The sequence below is a fragment of the Mirounga leonina genome, unplaced genomic scaffold, assembly GCF_011800145.1.
Source record: "Mirounga leonina isolate KUSES-001 unplaced genomic scaffold, KU_Mleo_1.0 Mir_129, whole genome shotgun sequence".
NCBI classification, from domain to species: Eukaryota; Metazoa; Chordata; class Mammalia; order Carnivora; family Phocidae; genus Mirounga; species Mirounga leonina.
Genome location: NW_023270323.1, coordinates 3,975,543 through 4,001,473, shown reverse-complemented (window position 1 = coordinate 4,001,473; position 25,931 = coordinate 3,975,543). Strand labels below are relative to the sequence as shown.

Sequence of the window (25,931 nt, the reverse complement as noted above, 5' to 3'; positions counted from 1 at the left end):
TTCGTTCGTAAGCCATACAAAACGAAGTGGTGGGCTACATTTGGCCTGATACTCATGGTTTGCTGACCCCTGTTATAGGACTTACAGTTCTTATTCTTTTAACATTTTCTACTCTATCTCTTAAATGATATCTTAATTCTAACATGACATTTTTATTAAGTTGTCTACCTTTTCTTTTTCAACACTTTGTGGTAAAGGTGTGACAGGTGCTAAATAAAAAATGGGAATATAATCTCTCCTTTTCTATTTCTTTATCTTAGTGTTACATTTTCTATTCTGAAAATCAGTATAATATGACTGATATATTCTATTTTTTCCACAGCTTTTTTTTTTTTTTAAACAACAGGCAATTTTGTATTTCTCCTATTTATGTTTTCTTCCCAAAGTATTATACTTGGTGCTTTCTTCTTTCAAACCTCACACTGCATTTTTCATCTTTTTTTAACCTGGTGATAGTTCTAAAATTTAATTCTGGCATTCAGAAGAAAACATGGTACAGACATCAGAAAAACAAAAAGTAAAGCAACACAGCTGCATGCAAACATTTGTTGTGCGACTGGATAAAATACTTTGTTTACATTGAGATAAACAACATCCATATTATTTCAGATCTACAAATAGCTTTCTGAATTGAAAGGAGGTTTTTAGTTGCTTTCTTGCAGTGCACTATTCAGGCAGCTGACCCACAAGATGCTGGAAAGCATTATGTAGTGGAAATAGTACAGACAGACCTGGTTCAAATTCCATCTGACTCTTACAAGGTATATGATATTAGGCAACTGAATTAATTTCCTAGAGCCCAACTTCCCTGAAACATGCAAAATACACAGTCTTTTGTATTGGGACTCTGTGTGAGAATTCCCATACGCCTTTCTTTCCTCACATGAAGGTAGCCATGTTAAAAAAATTGGGGGAGAGAATAGATTTGGTGGTGGTGAGGGTGTTGGTTTGGGTTTTAACCTTACTGCAGATATGAAGTTAAAAAAAAAAAAACAAACAAAAAACTAGAGTTATGCTGAGCGAAATAAGTCAATCAGAGAAAGACATGTATCATATGACCTCACTGATATGAGGAATTCTTAATCTCAGGAAACAAACTGAGGGTTGCTGGAGTGGTCGGGGGTGGGAGGGATGGGGTGGCTGGGTGATAGACATTGGGGAAGGTATGTGCTATGGTGAGTGCTGTGAATTGTGCAAGACTGTTGAATCACAGATACGTACCTCTGAAACAAATAATACAATATATGTTAAAAAAAAAAAAAAGCAGGAGGGGAAGAATGAAGGGGGCGAAATCGGAGGGGGAGACGAACCATGAGAGACGATGGACTCTGAAAAACAGACTGAGGGTTCTAGAGGGGAGGGGGGTGGGAGGATGGGTTAGCCTGGTGATGGGTATTAAAGAGGGCATGATTGAATGGAGCACTGGGTGTTATACGCAAACAATGAATCATGGAACACTACATCAAAAACTAATGATGTAATGTATGGTGATTAACATAACAATAAAAAATTTAAAAAAATAACCCTAGAGTATTCTCCCAAAGGAACCAGTGTACACTTGAAAGGTGGTATAGATGATAAATGTCTGTACTTTTCATTAATATTTCCTTTGCCTTGTTTATTTTGCTTCTGAAAACTTAGGTTTGACAGTTCTCTGGAAGACCTACCTCAGAGTGGACCTCACCCACCTGCAACTCCTCAGGTTTTACATATTGGTAGCCAAGTAGCCACACTTTCTAAAGTAACCACGTATGCTAGGTAGAGTTTTTTTCCCTCATGGTATGTCGAAATTTTAATGCTGGTGGTGAAATTAAATACTAAAACTGACTAAAAAGGAACAAGTGATCATAGATTACAGAACTGACATCATTAATATATAGACGAGAAACTTTGGCACTCAGCTGTGGAGCACCGCTTTATACCGCTTTCATATTTGTGTATATGTGTGTTTCTCTTTTTGTTTAGATTCAAAGTTCTCATATAGAGTTAGGAAATCTATGCCTTCTGTTTATTCACTCTGATTTGGAAAGTCAACTTTCTTGAGTTTGTTGTAAGTCTACTTTACTGAGTTAGAGCATTCGCCTCTAAAAACAAAGTGATAACGTTCCACGTTCCCACACATATTCTAAAGGTATTCGGGTTACTTATAAGATTTTGCAGGTCTCTGCTGATACTAAGTCCTTTTATATTATTATTTGTGATACAGTACAAGGAAAGAAGTCCATTACAGTTTCCTTTTCTTTTTACAGGAGAAAGACAATTTAGCGGATTTACTTTTTAGCTGATTTTTTTATAGACTTAGGTTTCTAGTTGTTATTTGCTATCACTTCCCCCAAATAGCAGCCATTGCTTGAAAGATGCAGAGTAATTGAGGAATTCAGAGTTGAATCACTTGGTAACTTTTTCTTCCACATTGCATGACACTCATATTACCCTGCTTTGCCACTGATAGCATCTCTCTTTTCTCTTTCCAGACCCATTCTTTCTTTTCTAGCCATTCACAATGGTTGCTAAAACATAGCCAATACAGTTCAATTATGGCTTGCAGAAAAACTATACTTAATTCTGTATGATTTTTAAAAATGGCTTGCCACTGTTTCTTTAATATGCTTTCTAATTGTAAAGCTATAGCCAGTGGAACTGTGAATAATGGATTATCAAATTCTTCTGAGAAGGAGAAAAGACTTACACAAATGCACAGTTTCAGACATCAGAGCTCTCATTAACCTGGATTGAGTTTGGCACATAATTACTTTGTGTTGGAGGTGACCACTGTCACAGATTGTGAAAAAAGTGGTCATAGAATGGTGAGGATGTTCGTTAATAACTTGCATGCATAAATGAGGAGGAGAGGTTACAGGTTTCATGCTATACATTTTAGACTTTCTTTTAACTTAATAAAAAAATTTCTCAATTTCAAGTTGATAACCAACTTGGAAATCATTACAGTCCAAATGATGGAATGTTCATTTCTGTCCAGGTGTTTGACCTTTTCGAAAAGACGAAAGGAAAATATTTATTATTTTAAGTCATAAGTGTTCTGAAAGTGGAATTTCATACCAGCATTTTTGAGTCTTTACAGAGCTAACTGGAAATAGAAGTATAGAACATCAGCAGAGAGGGTGATGTTTTAGTCATATTCACTTTATCTACTGTTTATTTTACAAAGGTGCTGTCCTTCCCCAAGTAGGTTTATTCTCAATATTTTAAAGTTATTTCTTGTTCCTTTTAATATGTATTGCTGCTTCTGAATAGGCAGTCGGTTGTACCTGCTTCTCCTGAAAGCACAAGTCTCATTAAAATGTCAGGCTCTGGGTGTATATCATCTCTAAGGTAAAGCTCTATATGTGGAGTCTTTTTAGAAAAATCGACATAACCTTCCTTTCTGTGATTACAGAAATTCAAACTTCATATTTAGATTCATTTTCTACTTAGATGCTGACAAATCAATCTTCATATGTGTGTTATGTATTGATTTAACTTTAAATAGGATACATTCAAAAGTGTTTGTATCTCAAAAATCAGTTTTATGGAGGACTATATATCAAATTTTAATTTCTGAGAGAAATCACAGCAACAGTAAATAAATGACCTGAACTCTTACTGCACTTCTGTATCATACCTTTTAATGTCTAAATATTAATATGAGATGGTTACTATCTTATCTTTATTATGCTATCTCTTCTCACTTTCCTTTTTTTGTTCCTCTCCTCTTTTTTTTCTTTCCCTACGTATCAATTTAAGCAGCTCCACAAGAAATGTGGTGACAAGTTCTTTGGCAGGTTCTCGAAACTTTTCTACCTTCTCACCTCCTGCTAGATACAGTGCTGCAGTTCTTAGTAGTGCAGCTGCTACCGTGTCTGCTGTTCTTGCTGCAAACCCAGCCAGAGCTACACGTACAGGGTGCGTCTCGTGTGACTCCAACAGTTCCCGCTGTCTTACAGGTCCCCTCAAAGCAAACACAGCCATTTGAAACAGTCACAGCTGTCTGTGAGATCTTGGTTGTGTTGTGGCCCTAGGTTGTAGACATATCCCACAATGTGTATTACTGGCTTTTCTTTAAATCATCCTTTCATCTGTTTCCATGATTCCCATGTATCTATGATACTTTTCAGTTGCGTGGATTACTGCACGTTGTATGCTTTTATTGAGTTTTGGGTTTTTATAGTTTTTAGTTTTTATATCTGGGACAGAATCAACCATCAATAGATAATTTTAAGTTCTTATTGGTATTCTTTTTGCTCACAAACTGATTGTATTTGAGGGTGATCTCAAGTCTAACTACACCCCTCCTCCCCAAAAAAAGAATAACTTTTTATTTTTATGAGATTTTGTTTTTACATAATTTCTAGTAGTCTTTATAAAGCTTTATGTGCTTTCTAAAAGATTGTCTCAACTAGTTTTGGTGAAAATTTAGTCAATTCTGTATTGATGAGTAAAATAATAGAGTACTCAGACATTCTTTTCATCCTCTTTGTTCTTTCTGCCTGTCTGTAAAATGTCTGTCTCTGTCTCTTTCTGGAAATGTTTCAAATCACAGACTGTAAAGACTACTTTCTGCTGTTGGTTGTGTGATTTTTCGACTTAAAACTCTTTCTAAATGCTCACCAGGCTCTCCAGCCCTGATAAATACCACTCCCTCCTGGATGCACTTTGCATCAGCCCTGTTTCCAAGCCTTTAGCTTTTTCGTACCTGCAGTCCTCGAGGAAGTCATCTGGCTCGATCCATGTTAAGAAAATAAGGTACTGTGGAGCAGATATCACAGTGGTGGTTTGCTATAAAAGATACTGCTTTCTGTAACACCTAACCACTGTACTAACAAACCAGGTGAGAAAGTCCTAGAGTGGATTTGTGTTCAGTTTTAAATTAACTGTAAATTCAGTGCAATGCTAGTGGACAAGCATGTTATTTTAAATGATCATTAACTCCCCCTTTAACCCTTGGTGACATCTTTTATTAGCACACTTGACGTTTAGTATGAAATTATGAGTAATTTTGTGAGTATTTAAATTACAGTATAACCATTTCATTGCATGGATGGTACCTATACTAGGATAGTCAAATGTTTAGTAAGACATACCTTTATATCTTTTGAAAAAATGAAAAAGAATAATAAAATAATTCATTTTGATTGGCTACTACTGTCTTATGTAGTTCTTAAATATGAGGGTTTTACTTGGGCAAACAACTTAATTTTTACCATATCTGGGAAATTCTGAAACACAAAATTAATTTTTCTCCTAAACTTAACAATTCTGCCAAAAATTATTAGGCATAATATAAGAAATAAAAATATCCCAAGTGTTCATGAAATGTATAATCTTAATGAAATAACTGTTGAAAATCGTCTCTGATGGAACATAAAATTAATGGCAGAGTGTACAACTATGACTATAATTAGTAAAAGCCTGATATGACATAGGCTATCTACTCATCATGTATTTGTGTTCTAGCCACTGTTACGGAGGTTTTCAATATACTTAATTATAATTCTGAGTAGCTTTTAAGGGAGATATTTAAACAGGAGGAGAGAGAGAGATCATTGTACATTTTTCTCTAAGGAAAAAAGACACTTGAAATTATTTTGTATTTGTGGAATTGTGAGTGTTAATTGAGCAGAAATCTTTCATCGTCAGGGCTAAGTCTATACAGAGACAGGTTACTGAACCACACTTGGAATAAAAAATGCCTTTGAGGACCTAATGGAATGCTCACATCTTCTCTCCAGAAAAATACCTATTGCATTTTTTTAAAACTAAATGGCCAGTGGTATGTTTTGATGGATATCAAATGGAGATGGGATAGGGAAAATTGGAAATAGGATGGAGAAAAATACCAGTTGTGTGAGAATACCCCGTCTCCATTAGTGGCATGCTCATTCAGCTCTTTTCTTTATATTCCAGTAAGTTATTTTGCACTCGCTGTTTAATAAAAAAAGAGCAACATTAAAATTCTTGCAAACCTTGCTTGGTTGGAGAATTTTAATGCTTTTCATTTATCATTGTGAAACTAAGGACAATTTTACAACATTTTTGTACATAACCCTTACGTGCAGAGCAATCTGTCTTTAAGTAGAGATAAATTACTCTGAAGGAAATGAATCGAGTTTTCCCTTCAAATCAAACATTTTGTGTTTAAATAAACTTCTTGTTTTAAAAAAAAGTGTGCATGAAGTTATGGACTGATGGATGCTACCCATGCTTATAGAACAGGTGTTGGTAGCCATTATCACTTTTTATTAACAGCAATAGGCACTAACTAAATATATTTTGGTATTTGGGAAAGGGAAATGATTTTCAACAGGGTAAGCGAGTTGGCATTCTGGAAAGCAGGAACACTGGGTTTCCTGAGGAGACCTTTTAAATTTTAAATTTAGAAAAAACATATGAGGCATGATTTCGGAAATAAGATACCAATTTAAGTTATCATGCCATACTATATTAGTAAATTAGTCATTAATTAAAAATATTTTTGCTGTTAGTGATTATTGTAACATTTTATTCCCAAATATAAAATAATGTAGCCAATGACTTTATTAATTCTTTAATCTTTAGTACATGATACCTATTGTTTATTTTATTTAAATAGTAGCTAATACTAAAAATTAGGCAAAAAGACGTTAGCTCTTTTGGAGACCTAGGCATTATATATTTAGATATATGATTGTCTCGATAAAACCCTAATATTCTTCCATTCCTACATTAAATGTTCTAAGTAAATAGAGATCTATTTCTCCTGAGACTGTTGAACTCCGCTTATCAGTCCTGAATTTAAATATAAATGGAACAACTGTCGTGCTTATAATTTAGAATTTTATAAGGTCTTTATAATCTACTGCACACACTTTGTATCTAAAGAGTACTGTTTAAGATTTAAACATTTTAGGCCTTTTGGGAGAGAATATATAAAGACCATGTACAAAGGATACAATAAAAATGTACATATGTATAGGTAAAAATTGAAGTGTAAGAAGAGACTCTCCATTGTTTGGGAGAATGTGGGACCTCTCAAAGTTCTGTGGACAGATTTTTTTTTTTTCCTCTATGCTTAGCATGGAGCCAAGTACTTTACTTGTATTACATGTATTATCTCATTGTGTTTCATTTAATCCTAACAATAACCTTGGAATAAAAGTAGTATTTTCATCTGATTTTACAGATGAAGAAACATTATCAACTTTGGGTAACTTACCCAAAGTCACAGTAAAGTCCCCAGCCTCAGTTTATAATGTAGTGCCGGAGACAAGATACATAAAGAAGTTACTGGTATTTATTTATTTATTTTTTTAAACCCTGGGTATTACAAATTGAAATGTTAACTATACGTGATGCAGTTTATATGTGTCATGAACTGAGGGAAGGAGTGTCTCTACTTCTCGAAGATTAATTAAATATATTAATTGTTTGGTATGGTACACAGTGCATGATAGATATTATTTTTACTACTGTTGTTAATTATAAATGGTACGTGGATGTGTGCAGAGGGAGAGTGGGGGAGGTGCCTTCTATGAAGAGCCTGAAAAAAAATGGAGAACTGTGGACAGAGAAGAGGCATGGCCAGCATATAATTTGTATCACAACGTGATAGGAGATAATGACTGGACAGGTAGATTGTAGCTATATCTTAGAAGGTTTTGAATGTCATGGTGAAGCATAACTTATAACTTAGCCCTCTACCCTCTGATGGTTAAATCGGGTCTGCAGCCTCTCCATCATCTACTTGAATACCCTTTGGAGACAGGCCTCTCACCAAAGGTATTGTTAGGAAACAGAATACTTCCTTTGGACAATTTTTCACATTAGGAAGTACCTCTTTTTATTGAACCAAATCTGTCTCACCATAGACTTGACACTACATTAGGCAAACAGAATGTAGCCACGTAGAGTGAATCCACATGTCACATATTTGAGGATTGCTCTTTCGCTTCTCCTGAGGCTTTTTCATACCCTAGGCCAGTGTTACCAGTTCCTTCATCCAAACTGCACTAGGCTTGGCATTAATTTTCTATCATCCTGGTCAACTTTCGTCTACGTAAGTCTGTCTGGCAGCTGTCCTGGAGTTAAATTTTAACTCATTCAGGTTATTAAACATTAAATGATGATTTGGGTTTTGTTATTTCCACATTATATTTTTGTTTCATCTGTAACTTCTAGTATTGCTTGGTCATAAATTTTCTTCTCAGAACTGTGAATATATGGATTATTAGTTTTTTTCAAATCCACATGAACCCTAAAATTAACCTTAGAATTAAAATGACCCATACTGCTGTATTGTTTTCAAAAATCATGTATTTGTAATGTATAAGAATATTGAAAATAAGTCTTTTATCATTTTAATATATTAATTATCCTTTTCATATGTTTAAGCTATTTTCTGTGCCTTAGAGTATGCTAAGTATTTTGTACATAATTATCTTACTTAAGCCTCATGGAACTCTTATGAGCAAAGTATTATCCCCATTTAAAGTTTAGATAAATGAGACTTAGGTAAAATAATTTGTTCATCACAAAACTTTTAAAAAGGTACTCATAACCATTCTACTATAAAGCTTAAACTCTATTCCCATTAATATTATTTATTGTGTCATCTTTATTGATACGCGTTCAGCATTGCCATTAAGTAGTTTTTTACTTTTCATTTATGAAAATTTCTAAAATGCTTAAATTTTTCATTGTATTGTATGTTTTAATATCAAGTGGATTTCAGTTTTTCATGAAACTGATTAGAAATGATAAAAGAAGGTGATGGTTCTGTTACATTTGAATTTGAGAGAACAATAATAAGGAACAATATTTTAAAATAGCTCTAGAATGATTTTTCAAAACTGTTTAGTGTCAGAGGTGCCCTAGGACCACCCCCTCACTAGAGGATTTATAGAACTGGGTATACAGTTGTACTCATGACTAAGATTTATTATAGTGTGAGAATACAAAGCAAAATCAACAAGGGAAAGGGTACTTGGGATCAAGTCCAGAAGAAAAGAGGCTCAAGTTTCCAAAAGTCTTTTCATAGTGAAGTCACACAGGATATGTTGATTCCTACAGCAGTGAGTTGTTGTTGTTTTTTTTTTTAAGATTTTATTTATTTATTTGACAGAGAGAGACAGCAAGAGAGAGAACACAAGCAGGGGGAGTGGGAGAGGGAGAAGCAGGCTTCCCGTGGAGCAGGGAGCCCAATGAGGGGCTTGATCCCAGGACCCTGGGATCATGACCTGAGCCGAAGGCAGACGCTTAATGACTGAGCCACCCAGGTGCCCCTGTACAGCAGTGAGTTATGATAAAACATGTAAAGTGTTGTCTACCAGAGAAGCTCATTAGATACTAAGTACTTAAGGTTTTTATTGGAGCTCCTTATGTTGTCACGCTGTGCCTAGTTCATACTGTAAGTCCAGACTCACAGAAGGAAAGTAGGTATTTAGCATAAACCACATTGTTTGTATAGCTTAGGCATAGTGAGCTACTCTTACCTTTTAGAGAAAGTTTTATATGACTGTAGGGAACTGTTTACCAGCCAACTTCTCAAATGCCAGTTAGAGGCCAACCTTGCAAACAGGCCTTCCTAAGACTAGGCACCCTTAGGCCTCCTTTGTTAGGTGTTCATCCCAGATTCAAGAGCACTGGAGAAATTAGGTATTCTTATTAATTTGGTAGTATAACGGACATGATTGAATTTGAATTTCTTTTCATTGAAATAATCTCAACCTAAACAGTATAATTAAGGGACATTTATTTTACTGGTCATTAATTAGTAGTCTATATTGATCTACTCCTCCAGCTGTTGTTTTCAGTTATTGAAGGACTTGAGTTCCTGTGCATGGAATTATTTAAGCAAGCAATATCTTGATTTCTGCTCAGAAGTTATAGGATGTATTCTTCTTCTTGTTGTTACAATAACTTGAGAGAAACTGCTATAGTATTACATCATTCCAAAGTGCATATTTTATAATTTGAGCTACCTAAAATTAATTTGTTTGAAATGACAACATATAATTATAAATAATAAATGACAGGGTAATGAAAAGCCATATGATCTTCCAAATCAAACTGGAACCAGCACAGATAAGGCCTCCTGTTAAGCAAGTAAAGTAACTCTGGTTGAGTGAAGACAATGGCAGTCTTGTCTCTTGTTTTCCTGTATTGTGAACATAGAACACTGGATGTTCTCTTAAGCTGGGGATGTTGTCTCTTGTTTACCATTCTGTGGCCAGTGCATAGCATGATGTTTGGCATGTAGTAGGTGCTTAAATATTTGTTCAATGAATGAGTGATGGAGTATTGAGTGAAAAGAGTGGTAAGATGTCAGGGAAACTTAGTTCATAAAATACCAGAAGAATTTGAGAAAGCAGGGGGAAAAAAACCTGTGCCATTTCATAGAGATCATCAGGAATTCTCTAATAATTAGTTGCTTTAATCTAGATGATTTTTCTGAAATGTTGAGATAGAGAAGAATAGGAAGAGGAAATTAGCTTATTATTCGAAAGGATTGGCTGTAACGGTGTTTCAATAGCCTAATTTCTCATAATAGACCTTTTAAAGAAATTTCCAAAGTACTGAACAAATATAATCTTCTTTCCTTTCCTTTCTTTTTTTGTTTTTGTTTGTTCATTTCAAAGAGAGACAGTCCCTCAGTCATAGTTTTCGAGTTTTTCTTTTTTAAAATATTGGTTAATTAATATTTTTGTTTTCCTTAGAGATTTAATAGATTGAGAAAAGAAAGGATCATTGCTAAGTTAGTTTGCTACCACCTCACCAAAAATGTTCCCTTACTTTCTTTCTAGCAACACCCAGGACACTTCTCAGCAGTTGGCTCCATCAGTAGCTTCAGCACGGAGCATGCCTGAGAGGCGGGAGAGCCCAGCCTCCACCAGACCAGGGGTGACCGGTCTCACAACTGCTGCCGCCTTCAAGCCTCCAGGATCCACCAACATTGTCAAGTCACCAAGTTGGCCACAGCCAAACCAAGCAGGTCTGCCAAAGAAATCTCTTGCTTTATGTTTTTCTTAAGTATAATTCTGAAAATGTCTTCCAGGATGTATGATAGAATTCACTGGTGAAACCCATTCTCAACCATCTAAGCTTTAAAAAGGTCTGCAAGGAATAGCTATAGCTATTTTCCTCTGAAGTATTTCATAAACATTCTGTGTGTGTTTGATACAATTGCCCTTTGCTATTCATAATTATAGAATTTGGAATTTCTTTGTTTCCCAAATTACCAAGAAATGTGTGGATTGTAAACTTGGGATCTTATTAACGAACTATATCATTGGAAGGTTAACCTTGGAATTCCGACATTTTAGTTTTGATGATACATACAAAATAACAACAACAGAAGCATTTATTTTCATCAGTTACTGAAGAAAAAATCTTTGACTTCTTGTCTTCTGAAGATTTATGAGATGGAGGTGGAAGAAGTTTTCAGTGCCAGAAAAAGAACATATTTTATTTTAGTTGTTTTATTTTTGTTTTATTTTATTTGAGTATAGTTGACATGTAATATTAGTTTCAGCTATACAGCATAGTGTCTTGACAGTTCTGTACATTATGCTGTGCTCACCATAATAAATGTAGTTACCATTTATCACCATACATTATTATAATATTATTGACTATATATTCTCTATGCTGTACTTTTCATCCCCGTGACTTACTTAATTTATAACTGGAAGTTTGTACTTCTCAATCCCTTTGACCTATTTTACCCATCCCATTAGTCCCTTACCCTCTGGCAGCCGCCACTTAGTTCTCTACATTTATGACTCTGTTTTATTTGTTTGTTTATTTGTTTTGTGTTTTAGATCCCACATATAAATGAAATCATATGATATTTGTCTTTCTCTGATTTATTTTACATAGCATAATACCCTCTAGGTCCATCCGTATTGTCACCAAAGGCATGATCTCATCCTTTGTTATGGCTGAGTCCATTGGATATTTATACCACATCTTTATCCATTTATCTGTCGATGGATACTTGGATTGCTTCCCTATCTTGGCTGTTGTAAATAATGCTACAGTAAACATAGGGGTTGCATATATTTTGTTGAATTAATATTTCTGTTTTCTTTGGGTAAGTACCCAATAGTGGAATTACTGGATCCTACGATATTTCTATTTTTAAGTTTTTGAGGAATTTCCATACTGTTTTCCACAGTAGTTGCACCAAATTCTAGTCCTACAAATAGTACACAAGAGTTCCCTTTTCTCCACATCCTTGCCAACACTTGTTATTTCTTGTGTTTTTTATTTTAGCCATTCTGACAGGTAGAAGGTGATACCTAATTGTGGTTTTCATTTGCATCTGCCTGATGATTAGTGATGTTGAGCATCTTTTCATGTGTCTTTTGGCATCTGTATGTTTTCCTTGGAAAAATGTTTATTCAGGTCCTTTGCCCGTTTTTAATCAGATTATTTGGGGTTTTTTGGTGTTGCCTTATATAAGTTTTTTATATTTTGGACCTTAACCCCTTATAAGATATATCATTTGCAAATATCTTCTCCCATTTGATAGGTTGCCTTTTCATTTTATTAATGATTTTCTTCCTTGATTTTGCTGTAGTCCCAATAGTTTATTTTTGCTTTTGTTATTCTTGCCTGAGAAGACATATTTAGAAAAATGTTGCTAAGGCCAATGTCAAAGAGATTACCGCCTATATTTTTTAAGGAGTTTTATTATGGTTTCAGGTCTCAGAGTTAGGCCTTTAATTCATTTTTAGTTTATTTTCATGTATGGTATAAGAAAGTGGTCCCATTTCATTCTTTTGCATTTAATTGTCCAGTTTTCCCAGGAATGGTTATTGAAGAGACTATCTTTTCCCCTATTGTAATGTTCTTGCCTCCTCTGTCATAGAGTAATTGACCATATAAGCCTGGGTTTATTTCTGGGCTCTGTATCTTGTTCTGTTGATCTATGTTTCTGTGTTTGTGCCAGTACCACAGTGTTTTGATTACTGTAGCTTTGTAGTATAGTTTGAAATCTGGGACTGTGATACCTCTAGCTTTGTTCTTTTTTCTCAACATTGCTTTGCCTATTCAGGGTCTTTTGTGGGTCCATACAAATTTTAGGATTGTCTGTTCTAGTTTTGTGAAAAATGCTATTGGTATTTTCATAAGGATTGCATGGAATCTATTAATTGCTTTGGGTAGTATGGATATTTTAACAATATTATTTCTTCCAATCCAGGAGCATGGAATGCCTTTCCATTTGTTTGTGTTGTCTTTAATTTCTTTCATTAGTGTTATTTTATAAGTTTTCAGAGTACAGGTCTTTCACCTCCTTGGTTAAGTTTATTCCTAGGTATTTTATTATTTTTGGTGCAGTTATAAATGGGATTGTTTTCTTTATTTCTCTTTCTGGTAGTTCATTAATGTACAAAAATGCAACATATTTTTGTGCATTGATTTTGTACCCTGCAACTTAACTGAATTTATTAGTTCTAAGAGCTTTTTGGTAGAGTCTTTAGAGCTTTTTATATATACTATCATGTCATCTGCAAATACTGACAGTTTTACTTCTTCCTTACCAATTTGGATGCCTTTTATCTCTTTTTCTTGTGTAATTGCTGTGACTAGGACTATGTACTATATTGAATCAAAGTGGTAAGAGTGGACATTCTTGTCTTGTTCTTCATCTTAGAGAAAAAGCTGTCAGCTTTTCATCACTGAATATGATGTTAGCTGTGGGTTTGTCATATATAGCCTTTATTATGTTATGTTCCCTATAAACCTACTTTGTTGAGAGTTTTTATCATGAACAGATGTTGAATTTTGTCAAATGCTTTTTCTGCATCTAATGAGATGATCCTATGGTTTTTATCCCTCATTTTGTTATAGAAAGAGGACATTTGAATAGTTGGTGCAACAATTTGGTCTCAATCTGGAAACCTGAGTTTTCATTCACTTCTACAGATAAATAGCTTTAAGTAAAGTCACTTAACCTCTTTGACCCTCCATTTTCTGATTTGCAAAATAAAGACAGACTAAATAATCTCCTGTTTTCTCCCAACATGAATAAAGATGATGATTATAGGACTAAAGGACTTCTCTTAACAAGAAGATGGGACTATATACTTAAGTGTTTCCAGTCCTGTCCTCAACCTTCATCTCTTTGCACTCTTTATACTCTCTAAATGATCTGTCATCCAGATTCCTTTTACAACCTAGCCACTGATAATTTAGAGTCCTCTCTGTCCTGAACTCCATATCCCCAAATTTTTTACCTACTTGCTGTTTCCAAGTGGTACCTCACATGCAGCATGTCCAAAAGTATTATTACCTATCTCTGGGAATGGTACATCCACCCAGTCACCAAAGCTCCAGTGTAAGCTTGAGAATTTCCCACCTCTATCCCCACGTTTTCATGGTAACTAACAACTAGTGATTTGACTTCTGAGTATTTCTCAAGTTTCTTTTCTCCTCTCTGTGGTCAGAGTCATTGCCTTGGTTCAGGCCTTTGTCATTGCAAACAACTTCTAAGTAATTTCCTTGTCTCCTTCTCACCCCCATCAATCTGTCCTTCATACTGCAGCAAGTATCTTTCTAAATCTCGGATTTGCCCATTTCACTCTCCTGTTGCAGATGCTTTACTGTATTTCCCCATTCCTTAACTTATCATTGAAGTCTGTTTTCAATCTGGCTCCCACTAACTTCTCAGTGGTCATCTCCCACTGCTTCCAAATTATAATCTGTGCCATAGTCTTACTAAAGCATTTAAGTTGCTGAGACATGCCATGTTACTTTGCTTTAGAATGTTCTGGTCCTTCTTCATAGAATGTGGTTTTTGTTTTTTACCTTGACCACTATAGAATTCTAGCCTTTCCTCATCAGTGTTGGGATAAGTGTTGATTGAATACACAAGGGACTACTTTTAAATAAATATATATATATATATATATATATATATATTAAGAATTTCTTTAAGGATTGATCATTTATTAATATTTAAGAATATTTTGACAGTTGTAAGAGTGGATTTTTAGTTAATTTAGGAATCTATCTTTTGTTTTACATTTTCCATAGTGTTAAATATATTAGACACTAAATTTTATGATTAATAAATTATCTTTAGAAAAATTCTAATTATGGTTAAAATTATTTCATAGTGTCATTTTGAATAGTTTTGAATTACCATTATGTGTTACTAATTTTGCAAAAAAGCTAAAAGTTTTTTGTTGGGGGGCAAGAGATAATCCTTTGCATATGATCTCTACTGTTTTAAAGACTATTTTATCACTTTCAAAAACTTAAAATATTTAGACATCAATAGCTTCTGAAATTTCTGGACTGTTAATTGATTTAGCAAGATTTATTCTCTTGGGGGAAAATGCCAACAGCCTAGCCCCCTCCTTTTTTAGTTATTTTCCATTTACTTGAAGCTTATCAGTGAGGTGGAGATTTGCTGAAATTATTTTGTATGTGCATTAGACTATAGAAAGTAACTTTAGGAAAAATCTCCTTGGTGTAGTAACTGGAAGGAAACAAGAGAATGTTTCTTAAAAGCGAGGGAAGGACTACTGATGTAGAAACTGAAGGGAGGGCATTTGGTATGTGCACTGGAGAGGGCAGAGAGTATATATACTGCTTTTGGAAATTCAGAAACTGTTGTCAAAATACCACTCTGACTGTTAAAGGGAAAAGAAAAAATTGAGGCGGAATTCCTAGAGAAGACACTACAGCAAAATTACCACAAGAGGGCAACAGAATCCTGTCTTCTTTGAGTGTAATTTGTTATATATAAATTATCAAAGCAATCAAATAACAACTATAATCATGATTCATATGGTTAGTATTTAAAAGATTATACTTTTTACAGAAAATATAATTTAATTTGAGCAAAACTATAAGAGTATAAACCATTACACATTATATGACATTATAAAGCATTAATATCATAAAATGTATGAATCATAGTTGAATTACATCATGATGCTTAGCTCAAATTAGAAAATATTTGCAGAACTCCTGCTGTTTATTTTGCTCTCGGTGCAACAAATTGGCATTTAATGTGTATTATATGATGTAAAAGTTACTTATTTTACACTGTTTTGTAAAAATCGTAAAATAAATAAAAAATCCCCAGCCATAAAACAAAACAAAACAAAAACATCTCAGAATCTACTCCTACTCTTTGATAAGTAGTTTTAAGAGCTTCCTAATGCAAATGAAAAGGTTCTTTTGATTTAGAAGGGGATAGCTGTTTCATTATGGGTTCTTAGGTTCTTCACAGTTCACCTGTGAAAACTACAGTGCCAGCCAAAGGGAGGCAAAAGCTAGAAAGGCCAGTTGCTGCCCAGCAGACTCCGATAAAGTATTGACTTCCCTCACACTGAGAGCTTCAGGCTTCTTTATTTTGATACTAAACAGCTGTGTTCAATGTAGGTGAAAACACTGTAGGTGTTACCAATGATGTCGTTTTAAAATAAGTCCTAAAATTGGGTGAGAAGGATGAGATAAAAATTACTAAGTTGCAATCTGTAACCCACTTGGTTGATCCTGAAATCAGTTTAATGGACCACAGCCAGTATTCTCGTTAAAAAAAAAATGAAATAAAATGGAAGATATAAGAATATTTTAATATATTAAGTATTAACATAGTAAGAGTAGATAGGTATCATGTTATGAAAATGTGGTTTTAGTTTGTGTATGTATGTAAGTAAGTACAAACACATATTTGGGGTCAGCAGGTAAACATATATTTTGGGTCACAGTATTTCTTACTATGTTTTAGTAGTTAAGAAAAAATTTGGAAGTTGTTTATTTAAATAAGTATTTTAGACATACTTTTGTCTATTGGGATGACTAATATGGTTTTGAAATGATAGCCCCCCCCCAAAAAAAAACTGCATTGAAAAAGACCGACTAGTGTGTTCTGAATCTGTTATGGTTTTCCATTACCTCCACTGAAGTTCTGACTTTGAATCTTAGATCATTTCATTTGTGGTGTAATATAGCTTGTGTTATCCAGAAGACTTTCCTATAGTAATGCTATAGAAGTTGATAAAGAAGAACTAGGTGTATATATGTTAACAGCATTATAGTTTAGATTGGATCATCTTCTTTTTCACAGGCATGGAGTTTAACATACACCACCACACATGCATATACACACTTGTCAGTAGCTGGCAAAGACCTAACTATTATCTGACACAAGATGTTGAAAAGTTCATAGACTGCATGAAAGTATTAAGAAAGCTTAGAAGGCTAAATGAATATTATCCCCAATACCTGCCACCCCAGTCTTAATCAGTGGTGGAAGAACAGTCTCAGAACTGTTTGTGTCAATTGGCCATTTAAGTTTAATAGTAAAAGACTGGTTAATGATAACAATGCATCGTAAAACCTTCAGAAGGAAAGGAGAATGTTTTGTGGACCATTGGTTCTTTGTGTGTGTGTGTGTGTGGCAGTTTTAAGTTACTAGTTTTTAAAATCAGTACTTTTTAATGGAAACAAATTGACCAAAAATCTGTCACAGAGTTTTGAGACCCATTAAAACAAAAGTTTAATGAGAAAAAAAAAAAAGATACAAAAGAAGAATCCAAGCTTGAGTTTTATGTAAGTTAGCAATACTACTTTCTATTTGCCCTGTGCCTTTAATACTTTAATAATTTAGATGTAGTAGTACCTTCAGAAATGTTGACTTGATCTAGAACGATACATAAAAGGTGACATTCATGTTAGTTTTAAGAATTGGGGATTTGTACCTTTTTAAAATTATATTTTAATTCACTATATTTGTATGCTTAGTAGATTTTTTAATGCTTAAAATCGTAATATTGTATGTAATAAGTAGTTAGATAGATGTTTTATGGTATAAGTTACAAGTAAGTTCCTGTGTTTAAGTAGGCGATCTATTTGCTGTGTAATGTTTTCCCTAGATTCTCTTTCGGTTATGGATTCCAGATTGTATAAGTTTCGTTCATTTGATGCAGATATAAAATATTTCTATCTTACCAGATCTAGTCAGATGTTCTTCACAAATCCAGTCTTAAAAGTCATGAAGAGCCATTAAATGTCAGAAGCACATCAGTTTTCTAACTTGAGTTTAATTATATACAAAATGAGAATGACTAATTCATTAGAATATAATTAGTGCTTTGCTGGACCAGGCCTATTGTTCATCTAACCAGCTTTGCTGACAGGTGGTGGCTCTGAAGAATAAGAGTGCCTGCCCTATCGGGCATGAATTTCAGAAGGCCAGAGATGTTCCCTAAATGGAACATTTGAGCCTTCAGTTTTTTTATCTGTTAAGATAAGGGTCTAAAAAAGTCCCCTATTAACGTTGTTTTGTATGCATATATATAAGTGAGTGTGTATGCATACACACAAATGATGTAACATATATTGAAGTGTGTGGTATATAGATGGTACTCAAGAAAGGTTAAGCTTTTACCTCTCTATTCCTTTTAGTGATAGCATTAAGAGCTCACACTGTTAACATCCAGCAGAATAGTTCTCATGTGACTTCTCTGCTTGAAAATGTTTTGGGCTCTCTGCTTCCCACACATTAAATGTTTGGCTTCTTTGCAGAGCTTATGTGCCCTTTATTACCTTGTGCCAACCTCCTTCTCAAACCTATTTTGTAATATAGTTCTTCATGTTCTCTGCAGTCCCATCACACTAAAGTTCAAGAGTTCATACCATTCTTTGGGCACACACCTCTGTGCTTTGTAAAGCTGCTGCTTTTATTTGAAATGCTTTTCCACCCTTCTACCCCTGAAAATTTCTATTCACTCTTCAAGACCAGATGTTATCTCCTTTGTGAACCTTTCTTGAGCCCTCTAAATTATTGGCTATTCTTTCTCTGTGTTCCTACAAATGTTGATGATGGCTTTATTATAGCATTCATCGTATTCATTGTAATTATTTACCTATGTGTCTTTTACCACTGTTTTTAGATCTCTTAAGGACAGGGACCAAGTCTTATTAATCTTTGTTTTACACTACCTAAACAATACCTGGCACAGTTTATAGTCCTTCAGTCAGTAACAGTGGTTGAGTAAATGAGTGGGTGGATAGGTCAGTTTGTTATATTTTGGACATCTTCATATGATTTGAGGAATTCACAAGACATTGTTCGTTCCTCCTACCAGACTTGAAATTCCCACAACAGTCATTAAACAAATGTGGATGTGCTGTCTGCCAAAGGCTGCCATTAAAAACTACACATATTGTGGGCGCCTGGGTGGCTCAGTCGTTAAGCGTCTGCCTTCGGCTCAGGTCATGGTCCCAGGGTCCTGGGATCGAGTCCCGTATCCGGCTCCCTGCTTGGCAGGAAGCCTGCTTCTCCGTCTCCCGCTCACCCTGCTTGTGTTCCCTCTCTCGCTGTGTCTCTCTCTGTCAGATCAATAAATAAAATCTTTAAAAAAAAAATAAAAAACTACACATATTGCTTAGGGAGCAGAGGACTCCACTCTCCTTGAAGCATTAAACTTCCCTAAGACTTAAAAGTTGTGAACATCAGCAGTACTATGACTAGTACCATATTATTTATTTCCAGTAATTAAAAAAATAGTAATAGATATGAAGGCCAGTGGTAGGAATTTTTTTCTTAAAAAATATGGGAATATATGGCCTATAAGGAACCAAGCAGTAGAATGCAGAGGAAATACTAGGGAGAGCCACTCATTTTGTCAATGTGGACAAATTAACATGGATGCAAATTAAAGCACCAGTAAATAACAGAAATCAGCAAAAAGAGGTGCAAAGAGTTAAGTTGGATTACAAGGGCCAGGTCAGAAGACAGGGAGGTCTGCATCAACGGAAAGAAAGAGACCAATAAAGTCCCAATGATACAATCTTGAGATAGAATATTTGTTTATACTAGAGTTTATAGTGGAGTCATACTTTATGCAGGAATAAAGTGTTAATATTTGTGCCTACAGTCAAATCATATGTAGCCAGTGCCCCGTGAATATTTTTAGGAAGAGGCCAAGTTGGAGAGGGAACAACAGATACAAATGCTCTCGGAGAACTTGGCTTCTTGGAAGAGGAGCAAGTTGTTCAGTATGTTGAGGACTATATAGTGGCCAGAGAGAAAGTTGGATAGGTTAATGGGGGCCTGGTCAGAAGAGGACTTTGAAAGTAAGAGTGGATTGAAACAGAAAGGAAGCCCTTAACAAATCTGTAAACTGGAAAGTGACAATCAGGTTTGGATTATTAAAAGATCATTATAGTGTTAATGTTTTTAAAATATTATGACCTCAGTGTAGAGATTAAGATTGGAGTACTGGAGACTGAATTAAGAGGTGACTGAGGAAATCCACGATAGTGACGGTGGTAATTGCCCTGGGCAATGGCCATGGGAATGGAGAGAATTCTAAGGACAAGAGAATGCAGCTTCACACTTCAACATGACTGGGAGGCAAGTTCTAACATTGCTCTTCCAGGGAGCTTTACTCCCTAGAGAGCATTTATTTATCCTCTACTAAAACACTGGGAGGGATTGTATTTGGCTTGGAGAAACTATACTTGGTTTTAAGTAGGTCAGATTATGGAACAGAAAATTGGTTGAATATGTCTAGGTTTTTTTTTTTTAAGATTTTATTTATCCATTTGAGAGAGAGAGAGCACAAGTGGCGGGGAGAGGCAGAGGGAGAGGAAGAAGCAGACTCCCCAAGGAGCTGGGAGCCCGATGTGGAGCTCGATCCCAGGACCTCGAGATCATGACCTGAGCCAAAGGCAGGCGCTTAACCAACTGAGCCACCCAAGCGCCCTGTCTAGGTTTTTTTTTAATGTAATACGTCTAGTTACAAAATATAAATGAGTGGGTTGCATCTTGTATTATATTTGAGAAATAAGTTAAAGTTTACTTTTATAACATAACATACTTTTATAGTCTATTTGTGCAGCATCTCCATAAGCAATATGTTAATTTCGCCTAAATCATCATTTTCTAAATGTTGACTCTTTCCCAATTTTTTATAGTTGGAATTTTGAGATTGGTGGCTTTGGCATCGCATTCCTTGCCTTCGCAGGAAGGATTTGTGTTACATGCTGTCATGGAAATAAGCATTGTGAGGTGGAAAAGGGGTTTCTTACAAGACAAAAGAAGAAAAATTCTATAGAGCCCTAACAGCCAAAAATTAAAAATTAAATTACTCATGTTGTATATGTATGTATATATACATATGTGTGTATACCCACACACACATATATATAATTCAGAAAGCTTTAAGTTGATAGATATGCTTAAAATTTTTTTTCATTAATTAGAGGATTTTTCTCCTCCCCATTTTCAAAATAGGTACCTTTTAAGAGCATTTGTGATGATACTTAATTGCATTAACATTATGTTAAATATTTAATAAATAACATAATTTCTTACTCAGAAAATCATTTAGGTATGTAATATTAGCTAATATTGTAATCACTGTTTTCTGTAGAAAACTGTGACTATTTCATAAATCCATTGAAAATAAAAAGCTCTGTTGTGTTTTCTTTTACAGTAGTTAGTATTGTCTAGATGTGCTGAAATTTTTCCTTTTGCCATTTTCATTAGCATCTTTTACAGCTTGTTAGAATAATGCTACCTCAGTGCTGTCATTTATTATATGTACACACAACTCCCTGTTTATTTTTATGTCCCCTGATGTTGGCAAAAAATTATTGGATTTCTTTTTTTACCTTTATTGTTAAATGTATCCATGGAGACGGACATTCTGTTGATGAAAGAAAAGGTGTTTAATTGATGGTAACATACTCAATACACTAGCAGTATTTTATTTAATATTTGTAATATTTTGTAATACTTGATACTCCTATTGAACAAATGTATCAGATTATATGTGATACGTGTGTGTGTGTGTGTGTATACACATATATATTCTTTTATTTCTTTTTTCTTTTTGAAACAGTTTTTAATATATATAGTAGAGGCAAGGGCTCTTAATTTACAATGAGATTTATAAAAATTGCTGATTCTTCTTAAAAATATGAATTATGTTTTGAAGAACACAGTGTAAGTAAGCTGTAAATAGGAAAGTTAGGATCATTTGAAAGTCTTTTAGGGACATAGTAAATTTCTTTTGGTCAAATGAAAAAGGGAAAAAGTCACAACCTTTTCAAAATGAATATTTAGTTTTAATTTTGGCTTCTGTTGCATCTGGTCTTGGGGAATACTCACCGTCCCCATTTGGGCATTGAGAACTCAGGAATATAATGGGTAGTCTTGTAGGAAGCAGAAAATCCTTGCTTAATCGTAAAATTGTGGGTATCATTGATTAATAATAATTATTATTTTTATAATATTTTAAGTTTTTAAATATATTTTTATTCAGTGTACAGTAAGACAATGTCATTAAAATTTTAAATGGGCATCATTTTCCCAGTGAGGCAACAGAGCCTGAGAGAAGCCAAAGTTCTTCAGAACTAAGTTGAATCCATTATTTTGACTAAGTAGTGCATTTTCTTGTGTCACAAGATAATATCAATTACTATATTTAAGGAGGACTAAATCCTCCCTGAAGAAAGGAGTCTTGCTTTGCATAGGGAGGATAAACCAGGTGACTAGCAGCTACTAAGGTCTGCTTTAAGTAACATTTTCTTTGCATCTGAACTCCATTTTTAAAATTTAACTAAGATTCTAGTTAACATGACCCTTACTGTACCCTGCCTCTGCTGTGTGCTGCATTTTAGCAATAAAGAAAAGCTTATTTATTCATAATGGACAGAGCTTTGGAGAGATCTGATGTATTCTTTTTTTTTTTCCCCAAGGAAGACTCAGATGTATTTATGAGATCTGATTAGATCAAAGATTGAATGATGTGCATCTCAGTTATAAGTGGATATAAATTCTATCTTTTATTTGAAGTCTAAAGAAGATAGGGGTGAGAAAGGAAATTACAGTTTCTACAACCATCCCAAATTTCATTGTAGGCTTTACGTTACAGTAATAAATCGAGATAACTAGATTTGGTTAGCTAAGATGGATAGATTTATTGGTTCCATTTTTACATTTTTATATGAATAAGCAAACTGCTACCAGTTGCATATGTTTCATCTCTTCTAATAATGTTTTACTACCATCTGCTCCCCTGCATTTTGACATCATTAAACTAAACAGCCCACTTGCCGTAAAGGCCGGACTGGAGCTGTCCATTGTCAAAACTGTGGTGTGAAGCATGTACCTATGCTTTGTCTTTTGGCTTATAACAAATAGATTTTGGCTTAGAATCATGATTCCCAGGAAAAAATAAAAGCAAGAACCATTAGTTATCTTCTTCTTTTTTTTTCCCCTAAACTGGTATTTGTTTCTGTGTTGGAAGCTTTCCAGTGCTGATGCAAGAGCACAGTTGTGAAAGCTCTTCTTTCTCCCCATTTTTGTTTCATCCTAAGATTAAAATATTAAATCTATTCTAAGGGAAGATACCTGGACTTATTCATATGTGATTTTCATAAAGAATTATTATTTCTTATTAATAGATGCATATGGTTTAAACCAGGGGTTGGCAGACTATGGCCCTTTGTCACATATGGCCCACCACCTGTTTTTGTAAATAAAGTTTTATTGGAGCACTGCTATGCTCCTTTATTTACATTTGTTGCATGATGTCTGTGGCTCCATTCATACTGCAATGGCAAAGTTGAGTAGTTGCAACATAAACTATATGTCCCACAAAACCTAAAATATTTACTCTCTGGCCATTTATGGAAAAAAATTGCCAAACCTAGGTTTAAATCATAGAAATAAGAAAAATTATGCTTCATAAATCTGTATAGTAGATGCAAACGTTCCTTGGTGTCTCGAGCACCCTTGATAACACTAATCTGAAGGCACTCTGTTGCCTGTTTGTTTGTGAACATCACCTGTGAGAAGATAAACTCTTTGGGGCAGGTTTCTTATTCTTGGGGGTATCTTTCATCCAAGAGTTCTAGATCTAAATTTTGTGTGCGCTTTCTAAGTAGTTATTGAATGAGTTGATACTTTATTTTTTTAACCACATAAGATCTTTTTTTTTTTTTTTTAAAGATTTTATTTATTTATTTGACAGAGAGAGACACAGCGAGAGAGGGAACACAAGCAGGGGGAGTGGGAGAGGGAGAAGCAGGCTTCCCACTGAGCAGGGAGCCCAATGCGGGGCTTGATCCGAGGATCCTGGGATCATGACCTGAGCCAAAGGCAGACGCTTAACGACTGAGCCACCCAGGCACCCCTTAACCACATAAGATCTTATGTTAGAGTGTAATAATAATTGACATCTGTGAAGCATTTCTTACACATTCAAGGAAATGTATGTAAACATTTTACTTATGCCACCTCATTTAAGCCTACCACATTTTGAGGTAGTTGCTGTTTTACAGGTGAGGAAACGTAAACATTTCTGCGTTCATGGAGCTAGAAATTAGCAGAACGAGGAGCCCAAGTGTTATCTTAACATTATCATTATGCTAGATGTGTTGCTTCCTCCGGCATAAAGTAGCTGAGCGTTGTTCTCTGCTTTTAAAAGATGTGAAATTCAAACATAACTTTGGATAATGATAATAAAGTGTCATTTATTTCAGAGATCTAATGGCTTTAATTGAGAGAACTATCTTAGAGAATTAGTGGTAGTAGTAAGAGAAATGTAAGGAGTATCCCAAGTTTTCAGTTTTCCCGTAACATGTATTCGTCATGAGAGACATTGTTGATATTATTTGACATGGGGAATGCTCCTTAAATTTTATTCCTCTTTCTGCTTCAGGGTTTTGGTTTTTTTTCCTACATTAAAAGAATTCTATTTTTATGAGCAACTCAAACCTGAGGTATCTTTTCTCCTTTATTTCTGAGACTAGACTGCTTTCTCATTAATATAAATAGATGAAAATTGGTGGGAAGATGGTAAAAGCCCATTTGGGTTTCATGTTACTTTGGAGATAAGATATGTCAAAATCTAGGTATATTGTGAGTATAACTAATTTTAATATATGTTCTTTGCAGTTTTCTCATCCAAATATGAGCAAGATTTTACAAATTTAATATTTTAAATAAATTCTTAGCTTAGATTCTGTATGAGTTCACCAGTGATCCTTCTTAGTATTCTTGAGGTTGTGAATGATGCCTTGGATTTGTTTTTTTTTTTTTAATAATTTATCTGAATTTTTATTTTTTGTTTCTTTTTCTTTATTACTCCTTCTCCTCTTTCCCTCCCTTCCCCCTGCCTTTTCTTAAACATGAAACACATTGACCACCCACAGTTAGAGCAGGATTTGTCTTCCCATTGTAAAATTAGAAATTGTAACAGTGCTATTGAGATTAGTTAGAAAATTCTATATATAACTGATAAAGTGTTGATTTTTTTTTTTAAGATTTTATTTATTTATTTGAGAGAGAGAGAATGAGAGAGAGCACATAAGAGGGGGGAGGGTCAGAGGGAGAAGCAGACTCCCTGCCGAGCAGGGAGCCTGATGTGGGACTCGATCCAGGGACTCCAGGATCATGACCTGAGCCGAAGGCAGTCGCTTAACCAACTGAGCCACCCAGGCGCCCAAAGTGTTGATTTCTAATTGAATCATGGCAAAGCCAGATATTTTAAGATCTCATATCTTTATCTGCAGGGTACACACTGGGTTTCTTTTGCTTGTAACTCTAATCAAACGGAAGTTTTCTGTGTAAGGTCAGCTAGTTGGGAGAAAAAGGCAAGTGCATATATCCCAAATTTTAATGACATGTGATGCAACAGATTAAGAAAGAAGAGAACTGAACCTAATCCAAGTCCCCATGCTCACTTTAATTAAGACACTCTAGATCCAGTTTAATCTGGGTTTTTAGAGTTGAAAGGCTGGCTGCTAATGGAAGAAACTAACCTCCTGAAGTTGCAGAAATATTTGATACTTAGCCTTGGGCGCACCTGTTCCAATTCTTTATGGCATACATACCAGCATTCTCCACTGCTTAGAGAACTGATAATAGTTTAATCTGTCCATTTTGCTTTTAATCATTGAATAAAAAAATCCTTGAT

At 34.7% G+C, this 25,931-nt stretch overlaps 1 protein-coding gene across 6 annotated transcripts in view; it reads left to right on the top strand.

Annotated features, from left to right (window-relative positions):
• PDLIM5 (PDZ and LIM domain 5) overlaps nt 1-25,931 on the top strand; it is a 202,741-nt gene that overhangs the window by 141,912 nt on the left and 34,898 nt on the right. For 5 of the 6 annotated variants that reach the window (XM_035004488.1, XM_035004492.1, XM_035004490.1 and 2 more), the window contains one exon: nt 10,779-10,966. In XM_035004488.1, coding sequence (XP_034860379.1) covers nt 10,779-10,966 — 188 coding nt within the window. Of the gene's footprint in view, nt 1-1,641; nt 1,759-3,738; nt 3,904-4,611; nt 4,744-10,778; nt 10,967-25,931 lie in introns of all 6 variants that reach the window. The other variant, XM_035004496.1, reaches the window with a different exon arrangement.